Here is a 23466-nt window from a genome sequence, read left to right as displayed (position 1 = left end):
TTTCAGTTTGTGGATTAAGTGAGCTTTTCTTATATCTCTGTTTCATGGAGAATTTGACCAAGTATGTGAAGGCCATCAATGACGAACTGACTCTAAGAACAAATTTAGACGAATGCAAGTGAATGATATAGTTTTGTGTACCTGAAAACGAGAAAGTAAGTCTCTGTTTATAGGTTGGGCTTTCAATAGGACCTCCGACAGTTTTCACAAGTACGAATGGGGAGGAAATTCTCACTCCCATCCCAGACCATTATCATCTATATTCTATATAGAATTTTATCTCTCTAATATATATTTTCAATTTTTTAATTTTTTAAAAACAGAAAATTAAAAATAGTTGAATCTTGAAAAAAAAAATTATTGATTAAAATTCAAACTCAAAATTTAGAGATTTAATTTTTTTCCTTAAAATCAAATATTTGCTCACATCATTTTACACACATCCTTCTTTTTATAGTAAAAAAAAGGAAAAAATAGAATTTCTTTTCTTTTAATGTAACTAGAAATTTTGTTGATTTATAATTCTTTTTAGTACATTGGAGTTTATAAATAAAAAAAATGATAAATGAAAAGTAAGTAAAATGTGGGAAAAAAATCTTATCTCTCTCCCACCCTTGTATTTTCAACTGAGTACACCCATCCATTTCTCTCTTTCGGAAAAATCATAGTTGAACTTCTCACCATCTCTTTCGATCTCCATTGACCCACGAACCATGACAAGGAGCAAAGACCCATGACATTTAGGTCGAGCGACGACCTAGATTTGTTACCCATGACATTTTGCAGTCTTCTCCTCTTTCATAAGTTCCCCCCTTCGTAAGCTTCCACAATTGTACAGTGTGGCCTACACTAGGGCTTGTATTGATTCCACTCCCTATTTTTGATCGAATGATTCAAGAATTGTAGTGTAAATATGAATGATTCGTAAGTTCTCACCCACTTTCTGATTATTGAGTCATTTTTGTAATTAATATTTTCCCTTTGTGACTTGTTCTTGTTTTATTTCTTCAATTTGTATTTGTTCTGTACTCGGGCGTATACCTATATGTTAGTTTTATTTATCGTGCCCGTATCTCAATGAGAGGCCTACACGAAAACCTTCCTTAGGGGGACGATAACAAAGCCGTCATGAGGCCTTGTGTGGATCTCACAGTGTGAGCACAACAATGGAGACCGTAAGATACATTCTCATATATCTTCTACCACTCAACATTTCAAGAGGTTTTGGGATTTTCAAAACTCAGAAAACAATTTTGGGCTAAAAAAAAAATTGGGATTATTACATTGATGGGCTATTTAAAGATCCTAATTACATAAAAGGATGAAATGTATAGAATTTACACATTTGTCATGTATCAACCTTATTTAAGAGGATACCCATCACATAAATTACTTAAATATCCTCTTGTATCTACAAATTAATTTTAAATTCATTTTAAGATGCAAAATTGATTAATTGGAAGGTTATAATTTGGATCCCATAATTTTAGCTTGATGATACTTCCCAAAACAAATTAAAACCCCAAAGCATTAAAAAGAAAACTCTAAATTCCCCAAATTTGAAAACCTCCCAAAATATCCCCCAAATCCCGTCTAAAAATCCCCAAATTTGAAATTGGAGACTTTTTCGCTTCCTCCGTTTGCTGCCATCTCTGGGTTGTGTAACAATTCGTCACTCGTCGTCTGACACCGCCGTGACTGTTTCGGTCTGACTCTGCCGTGTTCGTCGGCCGCTGTATCGGTAAGTTTCCTTTTTTCTGCTTCAATTTTCATCTCCAGCCGTCGTCTGTGTACTTCCCTGTCTCATTTTCTGTCATTGTACTTCTGCTTCAGTTATATCTCATTTGCCATATTCGTACGTTTCAAACCTTCATTTACTGTCGGCGAACGACATTTCAGGTGACATATTCTTGCTGAATTGCTTCTCCTTTCCGACGTCGAGCAGTGGGTTCCTCATCTACGGTCCCCTTTTCGTTTACACCAATAGTAAGGTAATAGTCTTCTCGTTCGGTTTTGTATATATGCGTATATATTGTATATATGTGTATATATTTTATAGTTATTAGTATATAAGATATGGTAACAATCTCAGTCCGTTCCAATATTTATGTATTTAGAGTTTTGATTCGAATTGCTTAGTTCTTGGGTTTCTGGAACTTCTAAAATGATTTTTTGTTTTGCTAATTGCTTGAAGGTATGTCAATGGTGCTTGTTTTCATATGCTTTATGAATGTGTCAAAATGGTTCATTTGGTAATTGGATATTCTTTGTTGTAGGTTAAATTTATAAACCTAAATGATTTTGAAGTATTTGTTTGTATATATGGGAATATATTGTATATGTGGTATAAATTGTATACTTAATTGAAGATCGTTTATTTGCCTCTGGAATATGAATTGTATACTTATTCATCCTCCTTGGAATGACTTTGGAATGACTTTAGCCAAAGTTTAGGTTGTGTAGACTGCATTGTTTCAAATTGTTTTCTGATTTATGATTTCGTTAATTGAAGCAGCATATATTGAATATATGGGGATATATTATATATATTAATATATATCTTATATATCTTACCGATAAGTTAACATATTTATTCCTATTTTTATTCCCACATTCTTTCTGAAGATTAGTCTATCAACTATGCTTGAAGTTTAAGTATGAATCAATCTTTGATTGGATAATTCTTGGACCTGAAATGAGCATTTAGTATTTTCCATTGTTTATTTAGGTATATATTTGCTTGATTAAATTAACATGGTCCAGTGCAAATGGCTACCAAAACAGAAGGAAAGAAGAAGAAGTAATAGGTTAATGAACCAATCTTGCAGCAAGACGAACAAAGAACCTTCATATGTTAATCTTAGCTCAGAAGTATGCAATATTGCTTATTATATTATTTGGAAGGATTATGTAGGTTGTAATATTTTGAAAATTTTCAATCGGTGTGCTCTTAGGAGAGAGCTGAGGAAGAAAAGAAAGGAAAGGAAGCTCAAACATCAAAGCTAGCATTTTACAATAATTTGTTTGGTAATATGCCACGTTATGCGAAGTACTCGCCAATAGTCATTTCACTTAAACAAGAGGACATAATCGAGAGTGAAGTTACTAGATGCGAACCTACAGTTGAGTTTCCAAGTGAAGAAGAAGAAGTTGTTGGAACTCAAATAGTTCCTCTTGTGGTAATACATATGAATATTTTTTATATTCATTCTTTGAAAAGATACACAATCGATAACCATTATATGCATATAAATATAATATTTTCAGGTGCGTGCCGATCAACCTCGTATTGAGGAAATAACAGACGAAAAAGTAATACTAGATAATGCGGACGATAGAAAAGGGAAAAAGGAAAGAGAGAGAAGAATCTGAGGTATTGAAGTCTTATTATTAGTCCTATCTCTTCAAATAATATTCTAATTTGAATTTTGAAAAACTTAGAAGGACGAAATTCCAATAATTGAAAGATTGGAAAAATTGAAAAGAGGTGTAGGAAGAGTAAAGAACGTGTCGAGAATTAAGGGGAAGAAGAAAAAAGATGATACGATAAAAGAAAAGGTGATTATGGTAATTCCATTTTTCTTTTAGGTATAAATTTTTTTTAATGGATATTGATTATATTAATCTTGATTGAATTACAGAATGTTAAGAAGTTTGGATGCAAGGATAAAAGGAAAAAAGGGAGATATGATGAAGGTAATTTTATTGGTCAGAATCAGTCAGATGCGTATGAGGTATGTATTATATATCCATGTATGATATTGTAAGTAACCAATTATATTTGTATGCATATATTTACATTTAGGTTATATTATGTTCAGGCAGCCCCATTGTTACTTTCGAGGGATAAGTGGTTGAATAGCACGAAAGTTCAAGTATACTCAAAATTAGAAGTTTTGGAGAATATCAAGGACGTACTGTCAAGAAAACATCTATTAAAATTTAGAAATACATGTTTTGGTAGTTTCTTAGACGTTAAGATTACAAAATATCCTCTCCGACTGGTTAGCCACATAATTAGAAGACAATGTAGCCCTTCCCCGGCCCAAAAATGGAATTAATTTCAACTTTGAGGGCAAAGTGGTTTATTTTGTATTAGGAGAGTTTGAAGCTATAACTGGTCTAAACTGTGAAGAACTACCCTCTGTGGACTTCAAAAAACGGAGTGGGAGATTCCTTAATTTATATCTCATCAACTCAACAATTCCTATGAAGAGGGCAACAATAAACACTTTGTTTAATTTAAGGGATGTAGTGAAAAAGAAAGACAAAGTTAAGATGACATAATTATTGTTGTTGTCAAATTTCTTGTTGGGAAAACAACAAGCAGTGGGAGTTGAAGTGGAATATATCAAGCTTCTAGATGACACCGATCAATTTGAGAAGTACCCATGGGGTCGTGTTTGCTATAACTCAACAATAGATTCTATAAAGAAAGCAATCAAAAACCCAGATGAATCTGTTGTGGGATTCTCTGGACTGCCGTTAGCATTGCTTATTTGGGCATATGAGTGCATACCATTGCTTTATTCGGGGGAAACAAAATATGCCAAACACGTATCTACTGATATACCGAAGATGGTAAATTGGGAGGCGAACGCACAACTGGAATGGCGAGATCTAGCAATTAGAGTTTTTGAGACTAAAGAGGTATTATAAATGCATAATTTTTAAACTGTTAGTTGTGATTTCTTTAGGTATATATATTGATGACTATAATAATTATATGTTAATTTTAATGCAGTTTGAGTTTCAAACTATGTTCAAAGAAGATGATGATGCACACACTAAAGTTTTTGAGGAAGGTGAACCATCAAATATGAATTCATCATGTTTTGGATCGAAAGAAAGTTATATTCCTCCATTCTTTGAAGAGTTTAAAGAGATGGTATTAAGTAGTCTCGAGAACATAAATTGCAAAATCAATACACTGTTTTCTGAGATTGAGAGCGTTAAACAAATAGTGAACGAGAATATAGCCGTTATCAGAAAGGAGGATGAGAATGGAGATAGGGGTGGGGGTGGAAGGGATGGTAACAATGGTGGTAGTGAGGGTGGTGGACAATATGTTGAAAATTCAGAAGAAGATAAAAAAAAAGACAGTGGATCAAGGGATAATGAAGGTACTACTATTGTTGAGAATGATGGAGATAATATTAACGTGAGTATTTAAAATAAATGCATCGTACAATAGCTATAGTCTCATTGTGATTAATGTTCATGATGTGTGAAGGACATGTACAATGACATTTACTATGTTTTACATTTTTGCAAGGAACTTGGAGTTAAAGAAATAATGGAGGATGAGTTCGTATGCACTAATTTTTTAAATGAGGTTGATAGAATAGAATATGCTGCTTGCAAAAAAAAGGTTTGCTTGTTTCCTGTGGTAAATGTCATTTATGTTATGATTCAGTATATAGTCATGAAAGAAATATCTAATCTTATTTGTCATAAATTGAATCGTGCAGGACAAGGAGAACATCGAGCAAAATGATATTATATCGGAGGATGGAGCATGTACATCCATGTTGTAAGTATTGGAATTAAGTTCGTTGATAACTAATATGCTATTAGATGCTATGAATATGTGGTTGGATGTATTTGTCTGTTCAATATATACGGATATTGTTGTATATAATATATAGAATAGTCTTAATAGTGTCAACCAAATTGCTGATGCATTATTTCTTCATAATACTTACATCTAGATTTTTTTTTTCGTACTACTTGCTCTGGTTCTATCGCTACTGCCAAAGGATTGTATATACAAATATTTTATATGTAACATATAGTTATATTAATGTGCAGTTGAGAGGAATAGGTCCGTTCAAGAAAGGGGGGAATGGAAAAATGATGCAAGTATTGAAAGATCAGGAAGTTGAACCATTGAGACGAATAAAACGTAGAGTGGTGATGCCTTCTAAGGTTAATAGATCACCGTACACTACAAAGTTCGGTTCAGCTGAAGATCATAATCTAAGCTATCAAGCATTGAAGATTTTGATGCTTCAACTTTCAACCTGTTATCACAACTTTGATTGACTTTATGTAATGGAATACATTATTGAATTTTGTTGTGTTAGTTAATTATAGTTTTCATTATTAACTTTATGTACCGGAATACTATGACTTCTTAATTGAGAACTAGCTACATTTGATATATTGAAACTTTTTTTATGGTAACTAAAAATTATAAACAATTTGATTACTTTTTTTAGTGGTAAATACTATGACATCTAAATGTATGAAATTACTTGACTATATCAGACTACACACTGAACTATTGTCCATTAATAGGTTGTCCTACTTGACTCATCTAGTAGACCGACTCAAATAGTTGATAATCATATATCTCAAATGGCTGTTTTCAGGGGGATATATCTTATAGTCCGTTTTATTAAATTGCATTCCATGAGATATGTGTGGATATATCTTATATGTTCATATCCCCATATGGTAATTCCATTTTTCTTTGAGGTATAAATTTGTTTTTAATGGATATTAATTATATTAATCTTTAGTGAATTAAAAAAATGTTAAGAAATCGCATTGTCACTGATTACGCTTGTTTACATGCGTAAAAAGAAGGTTTTAGATGCTGTTTTTACTATGTTTTAACTTTGTTTCGGACTTTTTCTCGGTCGTTTGAGTTTCAATTCATGCAAAATTCATATATGATGGTTTGTGGTTCGCTTATATTGTATTTAATATGACATTTTAGGACCATTTGGGAGTGCGAATTAATCAAAAGAAGCAAAAAGACGGAAAACCCATCATTGGAGGCGCCAGGCTGCAGAAAACCTGGTTTTCTTCCAACTTTGCCCTTAATGAAACGCGTCTTCCAATGCGTTTTGGTGGTTCCAACCGATGCATACGTGTAGAAGAAGTGTTCCACTATCAGTTTGAGCACGATTTAGTCAGTCAAAGGAGTTGGAAATGGGTGATCCACCAGCGTTTTAGGACCTACCTATCCAATTCTGCACAGCTATAAATTCCAGCAGCTTCTCCACCAAATTCATCAAGCCTTGCTTCCTTCTCTTGATCGTTCTTAGTGTTTCTTTGTTGCTTTCTAAGTACTTTTGAGTTGCTTTCATTAGTTGCTTTTACTTTTTAAATCCCGAGCACTTTACATTCCTTTACTAAGCTTTGTTTTGTTTCCGTTGTTACTTAGTTATTTTCTACCTAATCAAATTTATAAAAATCCAGCACTTAGCCTATCTTTACTTTGCCTTTACTTTATTTTTAGTTAAGAGAATTGTGTTCTTGGAGGAAAGAGCACGTGACACTCCCCCTTGCTTGAAAGAAAAGGGCGAAGCTCTCAATCCCGAGCAAAACTCTCCGTTAGTTAACTTTTGTTTTTCACACATGCATTTCAATTTCAACCATTTTACTTGCTGTATTTTCTTCAATATGTCTTTCTAAATTCCCGTCTCTAGCCCGGTTATGGATAGTTAGCCTTTTATTTGTAAAAAGGGTTGCTAAGAAGTAGTGTTTTTGCTTTCACTCATTGCTCAACATGTTTTCCCAAAAGGTTAGGATTTAGAGAAGGCCACTGTAAGTATTAACAAGTCAATACTGAAAAGGTTGCTTATTTGCATTGTTGAGTGGTTAAACCGAGGAGAGGAGCGCCTTAGACATAAGGGTTCCGGTTAAGTAGCCTAGACATAAGACCTTAACCCGAGGTTGCGACTATTTCCATCCTAAAACTAAGATATCTCTCATATTAGACATATTAGGGAATGTCTTAGGACTTTGAACTTGCTTAGACATAAGTCAAGTGAAAAGCGTAGTCGTTGGTTCCTAAAGTAAAATGCATATCGTCCTTAGCGTATCCTTGATTCTTTGTTGGGTAACTTGAAGTAATTCGGGCTAGGTTTTACCATTATAAAACCAAATCCCAAATCCAAAACCATTATCTGTGACCACTTCCCATTTTACAAGAATCACTCATTTCAAAGTCACTATTCATTAAAACTTTAGAGTTTGGAAATTATTTAGAAGTCCTTGAGGATCGATACTTGGATACTCCATCCATTTTATATTACTCTAACAGGTGTGCGCTTGCATCTATAGAATTGTTACCACGCTTAGTGCGTGCGTTCAACATAACCTTAGTCAGTCACCCTGAGATATGTGTGGATATATCTCGGATTTGTCAACTTAAGTACCAGTAAATCAAAATGAAATAATATATAAAAGGAATTTTTGAGTTCAATAAAATATGATAGAAATAAAAAACGATAATATGAAATTGTTTTAAGTGCAAAAAAAGAAATAAGCAAGGAAAAGCATATGAATCAATGTCTATCTATTGCGTAAGAGAAAATCTGCACGACTTCCTATTGTGACCATATCTACCACAACAACTGCATTTAACACGTCGTTTAAATTCTAATGCTGACGGAACCTCAACTTCTTTGGTCTACCAGCAGAACGTTTGACATTGGGAGGCAACATCTTTATAATCTTCACATCTTCAGAGATATTCCAACTTGACTGATGACCTAATGGGTGTATAATTCCACTGTATGTGGAACGTAAATAGTTGTTCGAATAGTACAAGGAGACGTAACCTTTTGTTGGTAAATGCTTCTGAGTCAGTATAGCGCATGCATGTGAACAAGGTATTTTAATGATATCCCATTGGCGACACAAACAATTTCTTTTTGAAAGTATTACCTCAACTTGTCTACGGTTATCAATTACTTGATAAATATCGTTATTGACAGCATAAACCTAAAAAAAAAAAAGACCAAAAAGTCAGTTTTTAAATATTTAAGAGTACAAACATATACATAACTAATTTAATTCAAATGAAAACGATTACTAATTTAAACTTATAATAATAAATTTAAGGTACAACTGCTTAGGAAAACTTACTTGCAGTGTACGACCATTTGAAATTTGTTCTCTTAACTTTTTCTCAACACTTTTAGTGAATTCAGTAATTTGAAAATCGGCATCGTTCTTACGCTCATAGAACCACCTCTGCAACATTATCCGCACAACTTCTAACATTAAAGTAATTGGTAATTCTCTTGCATCTTTCATGGCAGCGTTTAGACTCTCTGAAATGTTGGTTGTCATAAAATTGTATCTGGACAAACTGGAATAAGCACACGACTATTTAGAGAAACCTATGCCCGATAACTCCTCCCGTATGCCTCATACAGTAGAATCTAAAAGACGCATGTTATCTTCAAAATCCTCAACATTGTATGCTTTGGCACATGGGAAGAATAAATTATCTGAAACCTTATCCTTATACTTCAACTTCAAGTTTTTGAAGAGGTGGTATGCAGTGGCAAGCAGTAATGAAAACCTTCTCAGCTGATTTGCCTATACTCTTGTGCCTATCTGAGACAATTACAAGGTCTTGACGAACACCTATACATCGCTTTAGCTGTTCAAAAAACCAAACCCAAGCATTATTCTCAGAATCCACAATAGAAAATGCCAATGGAAATATCTGATGATTCGCGTCTAAAGTGCAAGCTGATATCAACGTGCCAGCATACTTATTCTTCATTGATGTTCTATCAACTGAAATAACAGGTCGGCAATATTTCCAACCAGATATAGAATATGACAAAGCCATAAAAAGATATTGGAACCTTCCATTATTGTCAATTTTAAAATCACAAACTGAACCTATAACATTAGGTATATATTAGATTATATAATATATTACTATAATGTGAAGATATAATGTAAATAAGTGAATAAAATCGTACTTGGATTCTTCATTTTAATCATATGACAAAAAGAAGGGATCAATGCATAAGACTCTTAAGGAGATCCCCTAATTTCTTTTATGGCATATTCTCTTGCACGCCATGCTTTTTGATAGTTGATACTAATACCGAGTTCTCTATGCACATGGGATATAACATCTTTAACACTAGGCAAATCTATTGCGGACATGTTAATCCTACCCTTAATAAACTCCTTGATAACAGAAAAAGTTGCTTGCCGATGATCGTCAAGTACTGTTTCAAGAGAACATGTATGTTCGTGTAAAAATTTCTTTACTATCCAAATCTCACTTCCTTTGTCTCCAAACTTTGAAGCATGAAGAAACCACTGGCAGTTGTCAGTCAAGCAACGAACAATAAATACTTCACGATTGGATTTCACAGTCCTAAATTGAAAATTATCTCTTATAGCAACAGACCGCAATGCATTCTGTAAATTACGTTTTCCACAAAACTTGTCATTCACTTCAATGTGGAAAGTCGCTGAAATATTGGCAACATCAATGGAGCGATAAAATTGACCAAATGACTATATACCATTGTCCATAGAACTTGAAGTATTAATAGGCATGCGGTCTAATATGTTAGAAAGACAATTTCTACAATCGACAACTAAACTACAGCGTATGACATGTCTTCATGTATACTTAGTTTTGAAACCTCATATTCCACATAATTATCTCTGTCATTCCAAAATCCACTATGAAGAATGCGCACGGGAATAGAAGTGCTACCTATGTGACATTTATAAAACAATATTAATATAAATATATATTATTGTCACTATATCAATAATAATAGTTAATTTAAAAATCGTTCATGGTGTATACACTACATCCTAAACATATACAAATAAATACTTAATTGTTAATAATCTATAATAATACGCAATATATATTATAACCTATATATAACATAAACATATAAATCGAATAACGAAACAACATAAACGTAATAAGAAATATATATATGTATTATTTAAATAGTGATAGCATAATTCGTGCTTCTCTTTTCATTCATACCCATGAAAAACTATAATTTAAAAAAAAAATTACATTCATTCATACCTATGTTCTTTTCAATGTTGTGCTAAATTGTGTTTTCTTCTCCTTTCAATATTGGCGTCAATCTATTCGTACTTCTCGTTACTATTCTTTTGTTAAAGAAAGAAACAAAAAAAAAACATTCATTTGACACAGGCGGACGTAAGAAAGAAGTTGACAAGATTTGAAACAATATCCCCAAATCCCCCAAATTTGAAAACCTTCAAAAATCCCCCAAAATTAAAAAATAACAATCGTCCAGACTATGAGATGTTTATAACTTCAATTTTGGAGGACCCTTGTGTATATATAATTATAAGATATATACACATATATAATATATACCCATATATACGAATATAATCAAGAATACTAAGATTATAGGACATTTAGAACTTCAATTTTCTATACACATACATAAAATATATCTCCATATATACCAATCTTAACGGAAGACTAATAATTACCAATGGTATAAACAGAAGGGGACAGGAGACGAGGAACACACTGCACGGCGTCGGAAACATGCAAATACGTCGACAGAAAGTTTATTCAGCGATGGAAATTGAAGGTCTGGACGTCTCTGGGGAAGAAGGAATCAATACCTCATTGACGGAAGCACACTGCACGACGTAGGAAACGTGCAAAGACGTCGATGGAAACTTTATTAGGCGACGGAAAAAACGGTCTGGACGTCTCTGGAGAAGAAGGAATAAATACCTTGTTGATGGAAGCCTTAAATGTGGAAATTGAAGGTCTGAACGTCTAAAATGACGACGACGGGGAACAAAAAACGGTGGTTGGAGACGGCAGGAAACGACTAGAAACAATGGAGATCGGATCAAGCGGAAATATTCAAAACCTGATTTAACAAAATTGGAAGTTGTTAATTGCTGAGAGGAAAAAATCTTTTTTGAAAGAGAGATTTGAGAAATTAGTGTTAAAAAATTGAATGGGGCCCACAATAATTAAATGAATATAATTACAAATTAAGGATTCAAATCTTTTAAATTTAAAAATTATAATAAAATAAAAAGCAATAAATAAGGGTAGATTCGGAATTAACATAAAATTCTAGCTGCAAATATCTAAAATGTAAATTTTGAAAACTAAAAACATTTATGAAATTAAGATTTAAAAATAGTCTTCCCAAGATATTATCTCTAAAAAATTTTGTGAGTCATCTAACCCAATCCATTTAACACTTAAAAAATGTTAGGTTAATTTTAGTGTGAATTACCAGGTTTTTACCTATTAAAAACTAATCACATTATGAATCTTCTTAACGAATTAAAATAAGACATTGATCAATTCAACTCCTAGGTAGGTCCCCAGGCGAAGATTTTCTCTTATGGTCAATTTAATTAGCTCATTCTAGTCAAGACTTACCTTAGACAGAGTTCCCTTATAATCAATTGATTATTCAATTTCATTAATTTTTAATTAACAATTAATTAAAACTAAATTGCCTATGTGGATTAAGGTCCAAATTATTTAAACAAATAAAATCCACATTAATTAAAAAAATTTGTTTCTATTAGTTTTAAAACTATCTAATAACTAAAACAATATTTTAATTTATATTCAATTTGAAAACTATTCTAAAATTGAATTAACTAAATAGGAAGCATTCAAAACCATTTCACAAAATAACAATTACTTATAAAAATACATGAATGCATCACCTAGGGTGGGCATTAAAAAAATATGGCATACCTTAGGCAATATAATTAAATCATGCATCAACGTGCAAAAATTAAGTATCAATCATGCAAAAATTACTTTAAACATACATTAGACATATATATCTAAATAATAAAAGTAAATTAGACCGACATATTTGACATATCCTAAAAGAAAAATTGAAGACAATTAATTGAATTACATAATTAAAATTAAGACATATCTTGACCTTCAATTTTTTTCTTGGACCAACTTAAATTTAGGGTCGAAGAAACCCTAAACTTCTTTTTCCAAAACGATTTTGCTGCCGCCACGTTGTACGTCGTTGAAGCTGCCGTTGTTGAAGTCATTGTTGAAAAACCAAACGTTGTACATTGATTAAGCGTGAGAGATTTCCGTCAATACTGTAGGATCGAATGACAATGCTATAGGGGTGAATAGGGTTGCCTACCACTTTTTCAAAATTAAAAATTGTTGCATTTTTTTACCATGACTTGTATATTCTTGTTGGTGGTTATGACCACATCTTTTTTACCTCTTAGTTAGTATTAGTTAAGTTAGTTCTAATAAAATTGATTAGCTAACTAGGTTTAGTACAGAGGATCGAAAATATATATGGGCTAGGTTTGAGATTGGAGTTTCTTATCATCTTTGATATCTCTCTCTTCCAAAACCACTCTGTACTGTACTTTGATGTGCTTTGAGCAAATTAGAAGGATGGATATTTGATTCCTATAGTGGACGTAGACTTTGGTCGAACCACTGTAAAATCTTAGTGTTCATCTTTCTTCTCTATTCTCTACAGTTTTAGTATTTTGATTCTTGATTTTGGAATTACAAATTGGTATCACAGCCAGGTTAGAGAAGAGTTCTAGGGTGAGCTTGAGTGTTTGTCTTTCGACTTAAATTTCTTGAAGCTTTTTTTTATTCTCCAATTCGTTAGTCAATATCCCTCGATCTTGTTTTCTCTGGTTTCTTGATTCGATCTTTTGCCCTGTTCAAGATAAAAAGTTTTTCAGTACAGATATGACAACCAGATTTTTGAATTGGACAAGTTTGATGGGAAAGGTGATTTCGGTTTGTGGAGGAAGAAGATGAAGGCATTGTTAGTACAACATAACGTATCTAAAGCTGTTGAGGACCAAAGTAAGTTACCTGTTTCCATTACTGAAGAAAAGAAGATTGAAATGGCAGAAATTGCATATAGTACTATAATTCTTTATCTTTCAGATAATGTACTTAGAGAATGTTGCTGAACTTTGGTCTAAATTGGAAAGTCTGTACATGTCAAAATCTCTCGCCAATAAAATTTACATGAAGGAGAGATTTTTCAGTTACAAATTGGATTCTTCAAGAGGCTTAGAAGAAAATTTTGATTATTTTAATTCTGTATGTATTGATTTAGCAAACATTGGTGAGAAAATTGAAACAGAAAACCAAGCTGTAATTCTTCTCAATGCTTTACCAGATAAGTATAAAGAGATTAGGTCTGCAATCAAATATGGGAGAGACACTTTGACATTGGATCTTGCACGGGATTCTTTGAGATCAAAAGAGTTAGAATTGAAAACTGAGAAAAAGGAAAATGAAGTCCTGTTTGTAAGAATAAATTACAAATTTCAGAAGCAATCAGGGAAGAATTTTAACAACCACACATCAAAGGAGAAAGATAAAATCACTTATGGCAATAATTGCCATAAGGAGAGACATATGAAGTATGATTGTCCAATTCTCAAAAGAAAAGGAAAGCTCCCTATCAGAAAGGAAAATAAAGTAACAGCTAACGTTCTTGAAGGATATGAGTCGGCAGAATTATTGATGGTTACTAATTTTGACCCGAAAGATGAGTGGATAATGGACTCGGGGTGCACTTTCCACATGACCCCTAACAAACATTATTTTTTTGAATTGAATGAACATCAATGAGGAAAGGTGGTTATGGGCAACAATCAACAATGTGAAATTAGAGGCACCGGATCAGTTAAATTGAAACTTGATGATGGATCAATGAAAATATTGTCTGAAGTGAGATTTGTACCTGGCCTTAAACGAAATTTGATATCTCTTGGAACTTTGGATAAATCTGGTTTGAATTACAAATCAGAGAATGGAATTCTAACGGTGTATAAAGGAACATCAAGCAAACTGAAGGGGAAATTGAAAATGGTTTATACCTGCTACAAGATTGTTGGTTTATTATTTGTAAATATTAGCTGTAAATTAGTTGTCAATATTAATTATTATTTTTATCTTTATTTCCATTTATGTTTGAGCCTATCTTCTATATAAGAAGGCCATGTATTTCTTATGATTAATATATTGGAATACAAATAATTTGATTCCATCAAAACTAAGTTGGTATCAGAGCTTAGGGAGTAAACCCTAACTCTCAAAACCCTAGCCATCATAAAAAATACCAAACCCCTAATTTTTTTAAAACCCTAGCCGTCATCTACCTCTTGGCGAACTCCCCACGGCAACGCAACTGTTGCCGTCGATCCGTCGTCCTCACCGTCGATCTGCACCGGTGTAATCCGCACAGATCAAATAAATTCAAATATCCTAAAGACATTTAGAAATCCTAGCCTCTGAGCAGCTGCCGCCGCCCCCTTTTCATTGCTGGAACCCTAGCTGCCGTAGTCAAAAGGCGCACCTTACTTCCGGACGACTCCTTCGGTCTCGAGTTGTTCGCTTGCTGGGTTTATTTCGTCGTGGATTCTGTATCACTGATTGCAGATTCGGAGCTCGGAGGACATTGAGATTCGTCGCACCTCCGCCTGTCGCCCGTCGCCGTCTGTGCCTATTCCGCTGCCGTCTGACGTTGATTCGAGCAGTGTGCCTTCTTTCCATCGTCGTTCGCTGCTGGTCGTGCAACACCGAAAGGGAACGACAGACCCACCTCTGCAGGTCACCAGCGTTCGTAAGGAGGAAGACCATCGGAAATTTTTCTGGTGACCGCCTGCTTTTTTTAGTTCGTGGGTTGTGGCTGTCTTACAAACCCTAGACTGGTTTGGTCGGTTTGCTCGATTCGGCTCGGCTCAGTTAGATTCGGTTTGCATTTAGGATCTGTTTGGTCTGGTTCGGACCGGTTCACTCAGATCGGTCTGGTCCATCCGGTTTGGCATGGTTTGGTTCATCGGTTCTATCTATTTCTTGCCATTTTTTTTGGCTTTCTGGTTCAGTCTTTCTACTCTAATATCAGTTTTGTGGTCTGATTGTTATAGTTAATCTGTTTTTTTGCCACCATGGTTGAAGAAATCGTTGAAGTAACTCAAAGTTCCAACCAAAGTCTAGCAGAATATGAGAGTGACCGGGAGCAAGTTCACACTAATAGTGTTGACTCAAATCCATCTATTAAAGAGCATCTATCACAACAGCTAGAGACCAATTCGTCATTTGGTAATCTTTGTATTTCCTTGGCACAAAAAGGTAATTACCCTAGAGCATTTTCTTGTTTTGACTCATCTCCGTGGATCATTGATTCCGGAGCTTCTGACCACATGACTAGTTCTTCCAAAATATTTGAATCATACTCACCTACATATTGCAATGAAAAAATTAAGGTTGCCGATGACAGTTTCTCTTCTATTGCAGGAAAGGGAACCATTAAATTAACCGAAAATATCACTCTTCAATCGGTTCTTCATGTTCCTAAATTAGCCAGCAATCTTTTATCAGTTAGTAAACTCTCTAAAGATTCTAACTGTCTTGTTACTTTCTATGCATCTCACTGTGTTTTTCAGGATCGATCCTCGAGGAAGACGTTTGGATGTGCTAGGATGCTGGATGGCCTCTACTACTTTGATGAACCTTCTGGTAGTAATAAAATAACTCAGTGCTTTAGTAGTAACAGTTTTCTCTCTGTTAAAGAAAAAATTATTGTATGGCATTTTAGGCTAGGACATCCTAGTTTCTTCTATCTCAAATATCTATTCCCAGATTTGTTTAAAGGAGTTAATTGTTCTCAATTTCATTGTGAAAACTGCATCTTTGCAAAACATCATCGATCCACATATGTGCCAAAACCTTACAAGTCCTCCAAACCATTTTACTTAATTCATAGCAATGTTTGGGGTCCTTCTAAAGTTCTAACTCATAGTGGTAGACGGTGGTTTGTAACTTTTATTGATGATCATACTCGCTTGTCTTGGGTCTATTTATTGACAAACAAATCTGATGTGAAAGATATTTTTAAATCTTTTAACAATATGATTGAAACCCAATTTCAAACCAAAATTAGTATCTTGCATTCTGACAATGGAATTGAATATTTCAATGAACATTTGAGTGAGCTTTTGAAAAATAAAGGTATTGCTCATCACTCCACTTGTCTAGATACTCCTCAACAAAATGGTATTGCTGAACGAAAAAATAGGCATTTACTGGAGGTTGCTCGGGCCATAATTTTTTCTATGAATGTCCCTAAGTACTTATGGGGGGAAGCTGTTCTTACGGCTACCTACCTAATAAATCGAATGCCTACGAAAGTTTTGAAGTTTAAATCTCCTCTTGATGCTTTGAAAGAATATTTTCCAACAACTCGTTTGAACTCTGATTTACCTCTCAAAGTTTTTGGGTGTACCACTTATGTGCATATTCCTAGTCCTTTTCGGTCGAAATTAGATCATAGAGCTATTAAATGCATTTTCTTGGGCTATGATTCTACGAAAAAAGAGTATAAATGTTTTGATCCTCAAACAAAAAAACTACATGTGAGTATGGATGTATCATTTTTGGAAAATCAACCGGTTTTTACCCAAAATTATCTTCGGGGGGAGAAACTAAATTTAGAGGACGATAAGTTTTGGGATATACCTGTTCCTCTTCCTAATGTTTTAAGTCCCAACTTTACTAGTCCTAGTCCGATCTTTACGAGTCCTTCAATGCCAAGTGTAGAAAATTCTGATTCAGGGGGAGAATTACTACGAAATGATCACATTGGTCCAAATCTTGAGTTTAAGTTTTATACTAGAAGAAGAAATCAAACGAATGAGGACCAGATAGCTGACTCATCACAGACCCAATCTGAAAACTCCGAGGGATAATTCTGAAACTCCAGGTAATCAATCTCCGAGCTCCATTCTTGTCACTCCAAATATTGAAAATATCACACCTGTTGTTTATGATCTTGATGTTCCAATAGCCTTAAGAAAAGGCTCGAACTTGCACCAAATATCCCATTGCAAACTATATGTCCTATGAAAAATTATCAAGTATTCATAAAGTCTTTACGTCTAGGATAACTAACTTGTTTATTCCAAGAAACATACAAGAAGCCCTAAATGATCCAAATTGGAAACTAGCTGTTATGGAGGAGATAAATGCTCTAAGACATAATTTTACATGGGAGATTGTAGATTTACCAAAAGATAAGAAAACTGTGGGGTGTAAATGGATTTTTACAATCAAGTGTAATGCTGATGGTAGTGTTGAAAGGTATAAAGCTAGACTAGTTGCTAAGGGATTTACTCAAACCTATGAGATTGATTATCAGGAAACTTTTGCTCCTGTTGCTAAAATCAACTCCATTAGGATACTTTTATCTCTAGCTGCAAATTTAGATTGGCCTCTTCATCAACTCGATGTAAAAAATGCTTTTCTGAATGGAGATCTTGAAGAAGAAGTATTTATGAGTTTACCACCAGGTTTTGAAGCTAATCTTGGAAAGGATAAAGTATGTCGGTTAAAGAAATCTCTGTATGGACTCAAACAATCTTCGAGAGCATGGTTTGAACGATTTGGTAAAGTAGTCATGAGCTATGGATTCCTTCAGAATCAAGCTGATCATACCATCTTTTACAAACGTTCTGAAAGCAATAAAACTGCAATTTTGATTGTCTATGTAGATGACATTGTGCTTACAGGTGATGATGAAGTAGAACTGGCTACTTTAAAGAAAAGACTCGCAAGTGAATTTCAAATCAAGGACCTAGGAACGTTAAAGTACTTCCTAGGAATGGAGTTTGCAAGATCTAAGAAAGGTATCTTTGTTAACCAAAGAAAATATATTCTTGATTTACTTAGAGAAACAGGTTTGCTTGGATGCAAGGTAGCTGAGACCCCTATTGAACCTAATTTGAAACTGGAAGCTGCAAGAGAAGAAGAAGTAAAGGATAAGGAACGATATCAAAGTCTTGTGGGAATACTCATCTACTTGTCTCACACACGTCCAGATATTACCTTTGCAGTAAGCATGGTAAGTCAATTTATGCACTCACCAGGATTAGATCACTTTGAAGCTGCCTATAGAATTTTAAGATATCTGAAAGGAACTCCAGGAAAAGGTATATTGTTCAAAAAACACAATCATTTGCAGGTTGAAGTTTATACCGATGCTGATTGGGCAGGAAGTATGACAGATAGAAGATCTACTTCTGGTTATTGTTCATTTGTTGGAGGTAACTTAGTAACTTGGCGAAGTAAGAAACAAAATGTAGTGGCTAGAAGCAGTGCTGAAGCAGAATTTAGGGCCCTGGCCCATGGTATTTGTGAAGGGATGTGGATAAAAAGGTTACTTGAAGAATTGAGAGTATTTCAGAAAGCACCCATAAAAATTTATTGCGACAACAAGGCTGCCATCTCCATAGCCCATAATCCAGTTCAACATGATAGGACTAAGCATATTGAAATTGACAAACATTTCATAAAAGAAAAAGTTGATACCGGCGTGATATGTATCCCTTACGTCCCAACAATGGAGCAAACTGCCGATGTGTTGACAAAAGGACTACCGAAAGTACAATTTGACAAGATGGTTGACAAACTGGCAATGGAAGATATCTTTCAACCAGCTTGAGGGGGAGTGTTGGTTTATTATTTGTAAATATTAGCTGTAAATTAGTTGTCAATATTAATTATTATTTTTATCTTTATTTCCATTTATCTTTGAGCCTATCTTCTATATAAGAAGACCATGTATTTCTTATGATTAATATATTGGAATACAAATAATTTGATTCCATCAAAACTAAGTAAGATAGTACAATTCAGGGGCATGTGTATTCTACTGTCAATGAATCAGTTAAAGATGTTCAACTATGTCATAAAAGGTTTGCTCATATCAGTGAAAAAGGTCTAGAACAGTTAAATAAACAAGGCTTATTAGGAAAACTCAAACTTGATTATATCCATTCAGACTTGTGGGGCCAGCAAGAGTATCGACTCATGGAGGATCCAGGTGTTTCTTGACCCTTATAGATGATTTTTCCAGAAAGTTGTGGGTATATTTGTTGAGAACAAAGTATGAAGTCTATGACAAATTCATTGTATGGAAGAATCTCATTGAAAACTAAACAGGCGAAAAAATTAAAGTCCTTAGAACTGACAATGGATTAGAATTTTTAAATGAAAAGTTCAATACCTTTTGTAAAATGTATGAAATCTTAAGGCATTTAACAGTCCCTGGAACTCCTCAACAAAACAGACTCACTAAAAGATTTAATAGAACTATACTTGATAAGGTAAGATGCATGCTATCAAATGCAAAAATACCTAAGGTTTTTTGGGAAGAGACTGTTAATACTGCAAAATATATAATCAATAGGAGTCCATCTTCAGCCTTAGATTTTAAGACTCCTCAAGAAATATGGACAGGGATGACAACAAAGTTGTCACATTTGAGAATTTTTGGGTGTGCTGCATTTTCTCACACTAAACAAGGAAAACTAGATCCAAGAGCCAAGAGATTTCTTTTTCTAGGCTATGTGCAGGGGGTGAAAGTATAGGCTATGGTCTCTTGAAGCTGGTGAAAATAAATGCTTTGTTAGTAAAGATGTTATATTAATGAAGATGTTATGCCCTGGTTTGAATCAAATAAATACCATTCTCCTACTCAATTAGAAACCTTTGGGATTGAGCTTCAATCATCAACTGAAAACTCTGTTAGCACAGGTCAAAGTTGGAGAGGGTGTTCAACCTACAGCTACAACAGAGGATACCCAGTCAGTTGGTAATCAGTCAACAAAAACAGAAAATTTAGAAAACTATCAGTTGGCAAGAGACAGAAAAAGAAGAAGCATCAGACCACCGGTGAGATATGAGCAGGTAGACTTCGTTGGATATGCTCTTAATTGTCTAGAGGATGGTTTAATTTCAAAACCAAACTCATATAAAAAAGTAGTAAATGGAGATGATTCAAAACTATGAATTGAGGCCATGGAGCAAGAAATGAACTCTTATATAAAAACAACAAATGGAAGTTAGTTAAGAAGCCTTCAAATCAGAAATTGGTAGACTACAAGTGGATTCATAAGCTAAAACCGAGTATAAAAAGATTTGAGCAACCTAGATACAAGGCGAGACTTGTTGCGAAGGGATTCACACAAGAAGAAGGTATTGATTACAACGAAATCTTCTCACCGGTTGTAAGGCACACCTCGATTAGAATCCTACTATCTGTAGTCATTCACTGTGATTTAGAACTAGAGCAAATGGATGTTACTACTGCATTTCTATATGGAACCTTGGAAGAGAACATCTATATGTGGCAACCTACGGGTTTTGTAGAAGAAGGTCAGGAAGAACTTGTGTGCCATCTGCAAAAGTCTTTATATGGACTTAAGCAGTCCCCTAGATGGTGGAATCGACGGTTTGACACGTTTAATACCTCATTTTAAGAAAAATCAATATGACAGTTGTGCTACAAGAAGGAAGTCAAAGGTAATGTATTCATTTTGTTACTTTTATATGTAGGTGAAATTCTGATTGCATCCAAAGATAAAAATGAAATCAAGAAACTGAAGGCTGAACTTGGTTGTGAATTTGAAATGAAGGATCTCGAAATAGCTAAGAGAATTCTAGGAATGGAGTTATTCAGAGATCGACCTATAAGTACTCTGCATATCTCTCAAACTGAGTATTTTAACAAAATTGTGAAGAAATTTCATATGCAAACTGCCAGGGCTGTGAAAACACCTTTAGCACAGCCCTTTAAACTAACTTCTGCTCAATCTCCTAGTACAACTGATGATCTTGAAGACATGAAATCTATTCCTTATGCAAGTTTGGTAGGCAGCATTATGTATGGCATGATTGGTAGCAGACCAGATCTTGGTCATGCTATGAGTCTAGTTAATAGGTTTATGAGTAATGCTGGAAAAACTCATTGAGAGGCTGCAAAATGGGTGTTGAGGTATGTAAAAGGTACCACAAACAAAGGTTTGTTATATACTAGAGGAAGTACTGAACTTGAAAAAATTATGGAGTATGTTGATTCAGATTACGCGCCGATTTGGACAAAAGGAGGTCCCTCATTGGCTATATCTTCACACTATTTGGAAATGTGATTAGTTGGCTATATCTTTGTGGCTAAAGGGACTTATCTCTGAGATGTATTCTAATCCTTGTGAAGTTAGAATATATTTGGACAAAAGGAGGTCCCTCATTGGCTATATCTTCACACTATTTGGAAATGTGATTAGTTGGCTATATCTTTGTGGCTAAAGGGACTTATCTCTGAGATGTATTCTAATCCTTGTGAAGTTAGAATATATTGTGATAGCCAGAGTGCACTTGCTCTCTCAAAGAATCAAACTTTCCATGACAGAACAAAGCATATAGACGTGCGTCTCCATTTTGTTCGAGATGCTCTAAAGGAAGGGAAATTAAGTTTGCAGAAGGTGAATACATCTCACAATACAGCAGTATGACAAAATCACTTACAGGAGACAGACTTGAATACCTATGTGAGATGTTCAAAGTTGGTGTTGGCTAAATAACTCTATACAAACCATCAGTTAAGTCATTAGAGGTTGATTTTTCCTTTACTACAACAGAAGAGAATATACTCATTAGGAGGGTGAAATGTTGCATTTTTTTTTACCATGACTTATATAATCTCATTGGCGATTATGACCACATTCTTTTTTACCTCTTAGTTTTAGTTAAGTTAGCTCTAATCAAATTGATTAGCTAACTGGGTATAGTGTAGAGGATCGAAAATATATATGGACTAGGTGTGAGATTGGAGTTTCTTATCATCTTTGATATCTCTCTCTTCCAAAACCACTATGTACTCTACTTTGATACGCTTTGAGAAAATTAGAAGGATTGATCTCTGATTCCTACCGTGGACGGAGACTTTGGTCGAACCACTATAAAATCTTAGTGTTCATCTTTCTTCTCTATTCTGTACAATTTTAGTATTTTGATTCTTGATTTTGGAATTACATAAATAAATTCAATGATAACAGACAATTATACAATCAATAAAAGAACATTAATCAAGAAGAAGAATTATTGAATAAAATATTTAAGCAAACATATATGCAATATAGCAAAATAATTCAAAGTAGACAATAATGAATTGAAAAGAGAGAAGAGAAGAGAGTGAGTGACATCGATGATTTTTGTAGTGATTCGGAAATTTCTACTCCACTTCCCAAGTCTCCTTCTTGGGTATGTTACTGCAACAAGCATCTTATGGAACCAAACTCATCGAGCCTTTTTTTGTCCTACTGGTTCAGGATCCAACCAATTTATTTTTCTCACAACCAAGGTGTACCTACACCTTAATACAAAACTCAAAATAATGGCTAAAGATCACACTCTAATATATCTCTCACAATAAATGAACAAGTTATATGTAGGGGGAATGAAGATTTTGCAAAAAATAGAGAGAAGAATTTGAAGAGAGAGATTTTGCTTTGATAATTGGTGTGGAGGATGGCAGAATTTGGTGTCTTTAAATAGAATTTTGAAGATGAATTTTGACCATTGGATTTAAGGTAACAATGATGAACGGTGTAGATTAAGGTGAAAAATAAGGAAAAATGAATAAAAGTATGTCATCCATGTCAACTTTTGAGTGGTCCACTTGTCCATGTCACCCGCTACAAAGATTTTTCTCCTGACTTCTTTCGACCATAATTTCTTCGTGCATTGGTTTTGTCCTTTCAAGCTCTACACTGTGGATACTTTGAAACACTCAAATTATTAGTTTATTCGTAACTTATGATCATCAAAATATTTGATATGATTGAAGT

At 34.1% G+C, this 23466-nt stretch overlaps 2 protein-coding genes and 1 long non-coding RNA gene across 3 annotated transcripts; all 3 read right to left on the bottom strand.

The window, feature by feature from the left end:
* Positions 1–8358: 8358 nt before the first annotated feature.
* LOC148211335 (uncharacterized) lies at positions 8359–9319 on the bottom strand. The gene is made up of 2 exons (XM_088124379.1): positions 8833–9319; positions 8359–8739 (listed from the first exon to the last, which is right to left on the bottom strand). The coding sequence occupies exons 1-2, from the start codon at positions 9088–9090 to the stop codon at positions 8395–8397; spliced, it is 603 nt and encodes a 200-aa protein (XP_087980505.1). The 5' UTR covers positions 9091–9319; the 3' UTR covers positions 8359–8394.
* LOC148211334 (uncharacterized) lies at positions 9266–10329 on the bottom strand. The gene is made up of 3 exons (XM_088124378.1): positions 10296–10329; positions 9867–10241; positions 9266–9546 (listed from the first exon to the last, which is right to left on the bottom strand). Exons 1-3 carry the CDS (start codon positions 10327–10329, stop codon positions 9266–9268), a joined length of 690 nt encoding a protein of 229 aa, XP_087980504.1.
* Positions 10330–10888: 559 nt separating this feature from the next.
* LOC148211333 (uncharacterized) lies at positions 10889–12847 on the bottom strand. The gene is made up of 3 exons (XR_015791084.1): positions 12714–12847; positions 11522–11663; positions 10889–11424 (listed from the first exon to the last, which is right to left on the bottom strand). It is a non-coding gene; the product is annotated as an uncharacterized LOC148211333 (long non-coding RNA).
* Between the last annotated feature and the right edge of the window lie 10619 nt (positions 12848–23466).

This window comes from Momordica charantia, assembly GCF_013281855.1.
Source record: "Momordica charantia cultivar OHB3-1 chromosome 5 unlocalized genomic scaffold, Mcharantia_2.0 BLBB01000005.1, whole genome shotgun sequence".
In the NCBI taxonomy this organism is placed as follows: Eukaryota; Viridiplantae; Streptophyta; class Magnoliopsida; order Cucurbitales; family Cucurbitaceae; genus Momordica; species Momordica charantia.
This window is presented reverse-complemented; position numbering and strand designations above follow the sequence as displayed.